Raw genomic sequence first — 12,365 nt, 5'->3', positions numbered from 1 at the left:
TAGTTTTTCCTACAGTGAAAACATCCTCTCCACGTCCACTCTATCCAGGCCTCGCAGTATCTTGTAAGTTTCAATAAGATTCCCCCCTCATCCTTCTAAACTCCAACGAGCACAGGCCCAGAGTCCTCAACTGTTCCTTATACGACAAACTCTTCATTCCCCGGATCATTTTTATGAACCTCCTCTGGACCACTTCCAAGGCCAGCATATTCTTCCTTAGATATGGGGCCCAAAACTGCTCACAATACTCCAAATGGGGTCTGACCAGAGCCTTATACAGCCTCAGAAGTACATCCCTGCTCTTGTATTCTAGCTCTCTCGACATGAATGCTAACATTGCATTTGCCTTCCTAACTGCCGACTGAACCTGCACGCTAACGTTAAGAGAATCTTGAACAATGACTCCCAAATCCCTTTGTGTTTCTGATTTCCTAAGCATTTTCCCATTTAGAAAATCGTCAATCCCTCCATTTCCCCTTCCAAAGTGCATAATATCTTACTTTTCCACATTGTACTCCATCTGCCACTTCTTTGCCCACTCTCCTAACCTGTCCAAGTCTTTTTGCAGCCCCCTGCTTCCTCAATACCACCTGTCCCTCTACATATCTTTGTATCATCTGCAAACTTAGCAACAGTGCCTTCAGTTCCTTCCTCCAAATCGTTAATACATATATTGTGAAAAGTTGTGGTCTGAGCACCGACCCCTGAGGCACACCACTAGTCACCGGCTCCATCCTGAAAAAGACCCTTTTATCTCCACTCTCTGCCTTCTGCCAGTCAGCCAATCCTCTATCCATTTCTTGTCCATCCCCACATATAGCTAACTAAAAATCATATTACTGGGGCTTTTTGTCAGTATGTTCCATCTTGACCTCCATAGCAAAGGTTTTGTCTGTTGTTTTACTGATAGTAAAAATGTTAAAGACGGGGCCTGTAATAGCCCCTCTAACATAGATGGGAGAATTCCTGTTTCATTCTGTAAACCTGCTAACGGAATCTCGGTGGCAAATGCTTTAAATAGCGTCATCCTATCCTGCATTGTTAATTTCAGATATAGTAAGGATCTCACCATTTGGAGAGAATTCCAGTCCACCCAGGCATCTAATGATCAACCTATTCATTGATTTGATAGCGTATTACACTCTAGTGGCCACTAAATGTCTATGAGCATTCTGTACAGGTAGTGTATAGTTCTAATTCAATTTGAACTCATTTTCAAAGTGTTTTGCTTAGATTTTAATTTTATTGGGCTCCAGGTTAAGTGTAATCAATCAAAAAACCTTAACCAAAGCACATAATTAAATAAGAATGATTAGATTTCTACAGTTTCCTATTTGTATTTGTCTTTGGTTTTGGCGGCTGGTTGTATTTAATGCTAAGAATAATTGAAACATGTTACGCTGGAAACAAATATAAGCATTGTGCATGGTTGGAGAGAATTCTATATGATAGTTAATAGGTTGAAGCACAGAGATTATGTACTGGAATCTGATGACTTTATTTGAAGTTAATCATTCTGCAGATCAGGTAGCAGGTTTACATCAACATTTTCATTATGGCAAATCAAGTTTCAGAACATGTCGATTCTAAATTAAATATAACAAATTTGCCATGATTGTCTTAATTCCAAATGTGTATTATTGTGGTTTGCAGCAAGGTGTTATCTGAAAAGCATTGGGAGGATTATATTTCTTGCTTAATTTCTACTTTGAAATCTATGACCACTGAAATCCAAATATCAAAGGAAGATTTGTTGGTTGATTTTGGTGCCAGCATGTTTTGATTCATTTGCATCTACGCTGATTTTACATGAATTGCAATTGTGTTTAAAATAGGGGGAGAGGTTAAAATATAACAAGAAAGATAGTATGAAGCCCCATATGAGTGGTGCATTACCTTGAAATCTGAGGCTCCTTTTCAGAGAAATTTGTGTCTGAATAATTAGTTTTTTTGCATGAATTTTCAGCCTTGATTAAAACTGCAGGATTTCTTTGTTTTGCCTTTATCTTCCCTTGCACTTTGCTGTTGCTCGCCTTCAATGCATTTATAATGATTTTGTAGTTTTAAACGTTACAAGTTGTTTGCTGTGATGTTTATATGATTGGAAGCTGTAGAACTATATGTTGCTGCTGATGTGTCGAATTACAAATTGTATTCAAAAGCAGTACAATAGATTTCTACTAACCTATATGGACACAGAACTTGGGCATCCTTGGTTTCAACCCACCTCACCACATCATTGGTAACCTTTTATCCCACTTTCTGGAATTCCCTCCACTTCTGTACCTCCATTAAAACCTGAAACAAGTTGTTGGGCACCCTCATAACTTCTTCAGCTGAACTCACATTTTTCTATGTTAAGAATGTTATATAAATACAAGTTGTCTGTAAACCAGCTACTAGGTTTCTTGCAGCACTGCTCACTGGTTTTATTTAAATCTGACTTTTACTTCTCCCTGCAGCTAGTGATTAATACTCAATATGTAATCATATAAAGTACAGTAAATCCCTGTTTAAGTTGTGCTGCTTTAATGTAATAGATATAAGATGCCATTATCTGCTTTTAGCACTGGGACGTGGGTTTTAGCAAGTTTGGCACCTTGGCCTATGTAGCTTCCCGTAACCTGATAGGTTCCATTTTAGAGTGACCTCTCCTACTTCCCACTCCTTCTGCTCCTTGCCCCTCCTATCCACCAGCCTCCTGCTCATTACCCTTCCCAGTCACTGGCCCTCGCACTGGCTCCCCCCTGTGCTTGCTTGCCCTCTGACTGGTTGACCCTCCTGCTCACACCAAGAGTTCAGGAGAGGAAAGCAGCAAGTGGGAGAGGCAGCGAACAAGAGGGTTGATAAGTGGAGGACATCCGTGAACGGGAAATAGATACTGTCGAAAACATTAACGTATTTTTTCAAAATTATTTGAATATAAGAATTTAGGGACATACATAATATTTTAATGTTTGTTTCTGATGAGAAAGGTCCTACGGAACCTAACTACTGACAGCTTTTACATTGTAATGGGAAAATCTTGTTCGCTTAACATTGCATTTTGCAGGAACGCAGCCACAATGTTAAGTGAGGAATTATGGTACAGGTGTTTTTAGGTCAACATGCTCAACATTTTCGTGATTACTTTCTTCCACCTTCCCTGCACAAACATATTTACTTCCTCCTCATATCACACAATATGTTTGGAGAAAGCTGTTCAGAAGGTTTTCATTCCAAATGGCCTCTGCTGTATTACGAGTACCATGAATAAATTACAAAGTAGCACTAAGCTTTTACAAAGTGTTTCATGTTCAAAGTGTGATTTTGTTTTTCTACCAGTCATAGGAAAATGTATGTTTTCTGTCTGCATCACATATATGACTCTTTGGTTAGTCCTTGTGTGTAACAGCCTACATAACACAAGCTTAAGAATTTTCTTCTTTCTTTACTCACTTGTGCTTTCGGATTGCTTTCATTGAGGGTCCCAACTGAACCTGAGAGAAACGGGAGATTTGAGGGCTCAAGGTGAGAATGTGTATCTGTTCAGTAAACGTACCTCAAACAACCAAATATTAGCCTGCTAAAAATACATGCAACTTAGTTACTGGAAAATACAATTTCAGGAACTGTTGATACTTTTTGATAAAATGATTGAAATTTTCATTGACATTTAGTAATATGTAATATTGTAAGTATAACATAAGAGGTTTTCAGCAAAACCATCACTGATATAGTTCTACAAGTTGAAGGCTAGTGAAAGAATGAAATCTATTAGTAGGTTTTAAATATTTTGTCATTGTTAGTCCAGGGCAATTTGAATAATGATTGCAACCTAAAATTTGTGACTCTTTTTAGCATTTAGGACCCAGATTCAGATCCACTCCAGGTTGATCAGTAAGAGTTGTCTCCATTACATTGCTGTCAGGGTCCCACTGTCAAATTACCCATTTCCAAATGGAAAAGTCTCACTGGGCCAACATGCTGATAAAAGAGAAATGGAAATGTTACAATAGTGTTTGACCTTCTGAGAGCTAAGTTTATGAACTAGTGTTTAAATTAAGAAAGGGGAACTGAATTCTATACGTAACTCATGCCATATCTGGGAATACACGATGTTAACTATAGGTGTCCAAAAAGGGAAAGTGTTTCATTTAAAATCCTTCTCCCTGTGTTTTTTTTAAAAAGCTAGTGCATAAGTAAGTTCACCACACTGAAAATGAACAAGTACCCCCACAATGTACATTCTAAAATCCTTATAAGGAAAGTAGATTAAATTTGCTCTAAAAAGTAAGCATGAGGTGAAATAACTGCATGACAGGCCCACCCATCACCACAACCACAAACACCAAGATTAAGCAGTTGATAATGCACACATCTGGTAAGTGGCATAGAGCATGCATGATTAGAATATCAAACTGGCTGGTCTAACCTAACAATAGGTCCTTCCATCATACTGAAGGTGATTGTTTATTAAATGGCTTCTATAGAAATTGAAACCTGACATGACAGCTACTTGAAAGTTTGATCTGAACGTGCAGTTATATATCCACAATTCCATGCATGCCTTAATTAGATTGCAGAAAAAGAGCAAGCAATTGCAATGCATCCGCTGTTCATGCTGTGGACACATGTTGGCAAAACACACACTTTAAGTAATAAATTGTGCTGCTCAGTGCAGTTTGGGAGCAGTTTGTGGTACTTGTTGTTTGCCTGCCGAGGGCCAAACGCATGATTTTGAGTTGCCTAATCACCAACTAGTGATGCTTCTAGGGGGCGATTTTAGCCAATTAAACCTTTGCTAATACCATCTTGTACATCAATCTTTGATAAGTTGGGTGAATCCCTACAATGAGAGTGCAGAGTGACAGCTCTATCTTTGTGGATTTCTCAATCATTTGGTTTGGAGACTCTTCAGCACAGTTATGGTTTCTTTGCAAGTTGGATGCATGGCTGATCAAAAATTGCTTTGCAACTCATTATCGGGTTGAATAAAAAAACCTTATTTACTGTTATTTGAAACTTAGTAATGCAACTGTTTCACAACATCTAACCTGCTTGTTTTTGTTTGAATGTTTTTTGTATGTAGCTTTGAACACATAGCTCCACCTTATGGACACAGCAGATTAATCAACTGAGCACCAGATCAACAACATTTTTTGTTTTTAAAAATGTATTTATAAATATTGGGCTATATTTTTGAAGTAATAGTTGGAAGGATTAGTTGTTAGATGTTGAATATTCCAGTTCAACACTGCATTCAGTATATTTAGATACATGTCTTAGATTTTAAATGAAGATTACATTTAACACTGATGTTGTGCTGCATATGTGCAAGACCGAAATGGGCATCTGTAGATTGCAGTGTGTAATTTGTTGCAGTGTGTAATTTGTTGCACTTTGTCACACCTGGAATATTCAACATCTAACAACTAATCCTTCCAACTATTACTCTCATGAGAGAGAGAGTTCCAGAGTTCAGCTCCTCAGCTGGTTCAAATATTAGGAGTTAGAAGCAGCATTCATATTCCCCCAGGAAAATCATACCAGACTAAGTTTTATAAAGTTCCCAGTGTTACAAAAAAAAGCTGATATTTTATAAACTTCGCATTGCGTCATAATGGACTTTGACTTTAATTTGATATATTATCACGTATATTAGCATACAGTGAAAAGTATTATTTCTTGCATGCTATACAGACAAAGCATACCGTTCAAAGAGAAGGAAAGGAGAGAGTGCAGAATGTAGTGTTACAGTCATAGCTAGGATGTAGAGAAAGATCAACTTAATGCAAGGTGGGTCCATTCAAAAGTCATGGTGCAGAGCATAAACAGCGAGAGACCAGCTTCTGGAAATGGTCTGACACCAGAGTCTGACACTTAGCCTTCCGCACTCAGGTCATGGACTCTAGGATATACTACTACTTTGACGTTGATACTCATCTAAAATCTTTTTGCAATGTTGTGAAAATGCAGTACCCAAAGGGAACGATGTAAATTATACTTAAATTAGCAAAACAAAACTTAATTCAAATAAATTCATTTTCACATTTTGAGATGAGTATAGTATTTTTCTATTTAGTTACATGAATGTCACACTGCAAAGCTTGAGAAACTAACCCCAACACATAGTTAGCTTGTGCATGCTTGTTGACAGATTGCATGGTATTTATAAAATGGAGGGAAGGAGTAGAAACAGCACAATGTAGTCCTGTGTTATAATGTTTGATTGCCCAATTTTATTTGTTTTCTGCAGTCGCAATGTATCTGGGGATCAAAAAGACGAAATCAAGGAAGCAAAGCCCCGTTCACTCCGATTTACCTGGAGTATGAAAACGACAAGCTCCATGGATCCCAATGACATGATGAGGGAGATCCGAAAGGTTCTTGATGCAAACAATTGTGATTATGAACAGCGTGAGCGCTTCTTGCTCGTCTGTGTCCATGGCGATGGGCATGCAGAAAACCTTGTTCAATGGGAGATGGAGGTCTGCAAACTGCCAAGACTGTCACTTAATGGAGTTCGTTTTAAGCGAATATCAGGAACATCCATAGCTTTCAAAAACATTGCTTCCAAAATTGCCAATGAATTAAGGCTGTAAAATATGATTAAGCTATAGTTTCTTAAGCAGCATTTCATGAGTGTTTTTTCTGAACACTGGTGGAAATTTATTGAAGAAAATGTATAGGATAATGCTTATGCAATAACCTCGCAATTTCAGATCATGGTATTGTAAAAAAAAAAATGGAAATTCTCAAGCTGCTGAGGGGATGGGGAAGTTGATCAAAGAATAGATTTTCTTTTTTTAAATACACTACAGCAGTCAGTATCCTACTACCTGAACAGCTTGCCCTTTCATCTGAGTTAACTTCAAACATTTGTAATTGGCTCAGAATCAGTTACTCGTGAAACGAACTGAAAATTATCCATCCTATGTAAGTATGATCCCCGTATTTAAAAAAAAACTGTTCCAATAAAACCCTTCTGGTTAAAATGCTATTGAATGGGAGACATGGGAATGCTCCTGTGCTTTCAAACCTGTATATCTTCCACTGTTAGTACTGATTCAGGTGCTTAGCTTTTCAAAGACAATGAATTGTAAGAAACACATAAAGCTCATTTTCCATCAGTTGTGTTTAATGGCCTTCAGACAGTGGAAGGTGTGAACCTATGGGCTAGTTGTTTCTGTAAAACATATTATAAAACAAGAAGTTCTGCGAATGAAAGAAAATTTTCAGCTGTATTTAGGCCTGTGATGATATAAATTACCTGTGTTAAGCCAAGGGTGCTGTGATTTGGAAATGATTTAAGTACTGTAGATCACAGATGCTAAACCACACTTAGGATTTCTCTATTGTAGAAAATATCACCATCTAAGACTGTTCCTTAATCAATTAGGACATAAAATTATATGTTTATTGTTTTGGTTTCTTTACAGTAAAGCTTAGATTGGAAACAGTTTTGTTCGGCCGTACTTTATTTAGCTGTAAGTATTGTTAATACAGAATACAGTCTGTCCTGCACACATACTAGCTGAGTAAAAAATGTTTGAGTCTGTAATTTAACAATTGGGCACTGTGGGACATTATTCATTTAAGTATGCGATTTTTATGTTTTTTTTTCAAACTATCAGCACTGTCCTTTGGAATGTAAATAATGTAACTTAGTTTTGCGGGCAGCATCATACTGTTATACAGTTTGTTTTTTCATTTTTTTAATGTTCTGTAATGAGCCAGGAGTTACAAAATCAATGTAAGTTGTCAACATTTAAGGTTCACAACTCTTCATTAAAGGAAAAGAAACTAAAATGTATTTCTGCAATGTCACATATCAATTTACTCAGCGCAAAATATGCATGTAAGTCTGCACACAAATATATGACCTCCACATTGGTGTATTAGCTGTATAAATTTTATTCCTTTTTTTCATCTTTTTACACACTTTGCTAACTAGCCCACTAGCAACTAAAACAAAGGATAACACACAGAATTACGTAAATCCAAACTGATGAAATGGAAGATCAAATATTTTTATTTTAGTTTTTCCACTCATTTTGGAAACCCTTTGTTTATTGAGCACTAAAATAAATTCTTCCAAACATATAAAAAGGACACTGCATTTCTACAAATACTTTTGTAGTAAGGTCACATCTTCTCTAGTTTTATGGTATAATTCGAAAAATACAGCTGAGTTTTTCTCAATTCTGTAAGCTACAGTGTCATCAGGGAGGAAATTAGGTAAATTGGAAGGAGGCATTCTTGGGGAAAAGTACCGAAGGAAAGTGGAGGATTTTCAAGGAATGTTTGTCTGGAGCTCTGCATGACAACGTTCCGATGAGACAGGGGGGTGTTGGTAGGGTACGGGAACCGTGGTGCACGAAGGTTGTGATGAACCTGGTGAATAAGAAAAGAGAGGCGTACAGAAGGTTCAGAGAGCTAGGAGGTGTTAAGGATTTAGAGGAGTATACGGGATGTAGGAAGGAGCTTAAGAAGGAAATTAGGAGAGCGAGAAGGGGTCATGAGAAGGCCTTGGCGGGTAAGATTAAGGAGAATCCCAAGGCTTTCTACAAATATGTCAAGAGTAAAAGGATGAGATGTGAAGGCATAGGACCCTTAAAAGGTGAAGGGAGAAAAGTTTGTGCGGAACCGTTAGAAATGGCGGAGCTGCTTAATGAATACTTTACCTCGGTATTCACGGTGGAAAGGGATCTGGGTGGTTGTACTGCTGGTTTGCGGTGGACAGAAAGGATCGAGCATGTGGACATAAAGAAAGAGGATGTGTTGGAACTATTGAATGGCATCAAGGTTGGTAAGTCGCCGGGACCGGATGGGATGTACCCCAGGTTACTGTGGGAGGCGAGGGAGGAGATTGCGGAGCCTTTGGCGATGATCTTTGCATCATCGATGGAGACGGGAGAGGTTCCGGAGGATTGGAGGATTGCAGATGTGGTCCCTATATTCAAGAAAGGGAACAGGGACAGCCCGGGAAATTACCGACCGGTGAGTCTAACCTCAGTGGTTGGTAAGTTGATGGAGAGGATCCTGAGAGACAGGATTTATGATCATCTAGAGAAGTTTAGTATGATCAAAAGTAGTCAGCACGGCTTTGTCAAGGGCAGGTCGTGCCTTACGAGCCTGGTTGAGTTCTTTGAAAATGTGACCAAACACATTGACGAAGGAAGAGCGGTGGATGTGGTCTATATGGACTTCAGCAAGGCGTTCGATAAGGTCCCCCATGCAAGACTTCTTGAGAAAGTGAGAGGGCATGGGATCCAAGGGGCTGTTGCCTTGTGGATCCAGAACTGGCTTGCCTGCAGAAGGCAGAGAGTGGCTGTGGAGGGGTCTTTCTCTGCATGGAGGTCAGTGACCAGTGGAGTGCCCCAGGGATCTGTTCTGGGACCCTTGCTGTTTGTCATTTTCATAAATGACCTGGATGAGGAAGTGGAGGGATGGGTTGGTAAGTTTGCTGACGACACCAAGGTAGGTGGTGTTGTGGATAGTTTGGAGGGATGTCAGAAGTTGCAGCGAGACATAGATAGAATGCAAGACTGGGCGGAGAAGTGGCAGATGGACTTCAACCCGGATAAGTGTGTGGTGATCCATTTTGGCAGATCCAATGGGATGAAGCAGCAGTATAATATGAAGGGTACCATTCTTAGCAGTGTAGAGGATCAGAAGGACCTTGGGGTCCGGGTCCATAGGACTCTTAAATCGGCCTCGCAGGTGGAGGATGCGGTCAAGAAGGCGTACGGCGTACTGGCCTTCATTAATCGAGGGATTGAGTTTAGGAGTCGGGAGATAATGCTGCAGCTTTATAGGACCCTGATTAGACCCCACTTGGAGTACTGCGCGCAGTTCTGGTCACCTCATTACAGGAAAGATGTTGAAGCCATTGAAAGGGTGCAGAGGAGATTTACAAGGATGTTGCCTGGATTGGGGGGCATGCCTTATGAGGATAGGTTGAGGGAGCTTGGTCTCTTCTCCCTGGAGAGACGAAGGATGAGAGGTGACCTGATAGAGGTTTACAAGATGTTGAGAGGTCTGGATAGGGTAGACTCTCAGAGGCTATTTCCAAGGGCTGAAATGGTTGCTACGAGAGGACACAGGTTTAAGGTGCTGGGGGGTAGGTACAGAGGAGATGTCAGGGGTAAGTTTTTCACTCAGAGGGTGGTGGGTGAGTGGAATCGGCTGACGTCGGTGGTGGTGGAGGCAAACTCGTTGGGATCTTTTAAGAGACTTCTGGATGAGTACATGGGATTTAATGGGATTGAGGGCTATAGATAGGCCTAGAGGTGGGGATGTGATCGGCGCAACTTGTGGGCCGAAGGGCCTGTTTGTGCTGTGGCTTTCTATGTTCTATGTTCTATGTTCTTACTGACTTGCTTAGTAAGGAATTTCCCTGTGGAATTATACAATTTTAATACTTTTATTTTCTCACAGCTGGAAGTCATGACTGCTAGGTGTCATTATTCCTCCACAATTCTGTCATGATTTGGATCAATACATCTGGTTTTCATATTTGTCTGGTTGCATAATGGAGTGCAACCAGCTCAAACACAATCCTTCAGAACACAAATGAATTTTCTCGTATATCAAAGGCCACATCCGCATCTTTCTCCTGCAGGAAACTACCTCTTCACTTGTATCCAGTACAAAAGGTGAGGAAGGGAAGAGTCAGAGGTGGACCAGGTAAAGGTGAGAGGAGGATGGAAATTGGAAATGTGAATGAAATTTTCCAGTTTGCAGTGAGAGCAGTAGGTGCCAACAATACAGTCAAGTGTACCGGTAAAAGAAATGAGGGAGGGGGCTTGTGTAGAACTGGAATCATGAATGCTTCACACATTTCACAAAATGGTAGGCAAAACCAGTCCCCGTGTGAGAACCTACAGCAACACTTTTATTTGGAAGAAGTAGGTGGAGTTGAAGAAGTTGTTCAGAGTGCAAACAATCTCAGCCAGGCGGAGGGTGATGGTAAATGGGGATTGATTGGGTTTCCATTTGAAGAAGAAGTAGAGAGCTCTGATCATGATGGGGGAATGGATGTTTAGAGTCCATAGTAAAAAGGAGGCATTTAGGGCCAGGATACTGGAAACCATTGAAGTGATAAATGCAATAGAAGAACCTCAGATATAGGTAGGGAGAAATTGTACAAGGGGAGATAAAATTAGTCAAGATGGGCATAAATGAGTTGAGTGAGGCTGAAACAATGGGTCAACCAGACCAATCTTGGTTATGGATCTTGGAACGGTAGAAGCGGGCTATTTGGGACCGGGGGCGGGGGGGGGTTGGGGACTGAGAGTTTGGAGGCAGTGGTGAGAACGTCTCCAGAGGATATAAGGTCAGTGTTGGTCTGGGGGAATTAAGAGGAAGTGTCAGAGAATTGGATTTTAGCTCTACTCGGTAGAAGTCAGTACACTAGATAACTTTTCAGCAGGTTTGATAATGTTAGAGTTGGGACTCCGAGAATGGAGTGCAGCAAGTTTCAGAGGGAGACAGATTTGAGTGAAAGGAGCAGAGAAATTGAGATGGCCAGTGTCATGCTGGCAATTCTCAGTGAAAAGATCTAGAGAGAGTAAGAGGATAGAGAGAGGGGTCCAGCCGGAGGGCGAATGTTGGAGACGGGTGAAGGGATCCATTAAGCAGAGGAAGACTTCTAGTCAAGGAAATGGAGGTAATGAAAGAAGATTTCAGCATTGTGCCAAGCTTGAAATTCATTGAGGTGGGGACTTATGAAGCTGAGGCTTTTGCTGAGGATAGAGCGTTCAAATTTAAAGAGGGGAAGATCAGAAGGTATCATGAATATATGGCAAATGGTGAGACTCTAGGAAGAGAGGCAGTTGGAGAGAAGGGGAAGGATCCAAATGGTTTATGTAATCAGTGTTAGTGAAATTTGTGATCCTTCACATATGCAATGAAGATAAGAACCACCAATGTATCTTTAATAACGAGAATGGAGCTGCCAAAGTACAGTTAGAACTCTAAAGAAAGCTATCCAAGAACTAAACAAACTGATAAAGATTCTCAAATGTTCAGTATTGAAGATTTGCAATTGTGAATATCATCTTGCACAGTGTAGTCCAAAGTGAAGGAGTGTTTGCAAAATCAAAATAGATCTTTGGGCATATGTGCCTCCCTCAGCTTAGTAATGAATGATTTCTGAGTGGCTTAAAGGAAAATTGAACCTTCCATATTGACTTCCTGAATCCAAACTATTCACAAAAAGGCTGGAACTGTAAGAAGTTGGGCTAGCATTCCAGTTTATTCAAAATCTGGTGGATTAGCAAAATATTCTAATCTAAACTGAATGTTATGAAATATGTTGTCTGAGTGGTTGGTAGAGAGAAAGGACTCCACTTGGCATCATATGTGTCCCAGTTTTCCAA

General features: G+C 40.0%; 1 protein-coding gene across 13 annotated transcripts in view; it reads left to right on the top strand.

Annotated features, from left to right (window-relative positions):
- The window catches only part of mark3a (MAP/microtubule affinity-regulating kinase 3a), a 157,782-nt gene extending 149,989 nt beyond the window's left edge, over positions 1-7,793 (top strand). For 10 of the 13 annotated variants that reach the window (XM_078234048.1, XM_078234052.1, XM_078234053.1 and 7 more), the window contains 2 exons: positions 3,466-3,510; positions 6,239-7,793. In XM_078234048.1, coding sequence (XP_078090174.1) covers positions 3,466-3,510; positions 6,239-6,584 — 391 coding nt within the window. In that variant the 3' untranslated portion in view covers positions 6,585-7,793. The remainder of the gene's footprint in view (positions 1-3,465; positions 3,511-6,238) is intronic. The other 3 variants (XM_078234049.1, XM_078234055.1, XM_078234044.1) reach the window with 1 other exon arrangement.
- Positions 7,794-12,365: the final 4,572 nt, after the last annotated feature.

This window comes from Mustelus asterias, chromosome 18 (assembly GCF_964213995.1).
Source record: "Mustelus asterias chromosome 18, sMusAst1.hap1.1, whole genome shotgun sequence".
In the NCBI taxonomy this organism is placed as follows: Eukaryota; Metazoa; Chordata; class Chondrichthyes; order Carcharhiniformes; family Triakidae; genus Mustelus; species Mustelus asterias.
The sequence above is the reverse complement of the archived record's forward strand: the minus strand, read 5'-3'. Positions and strand labels throughout refer to the sequence as shown.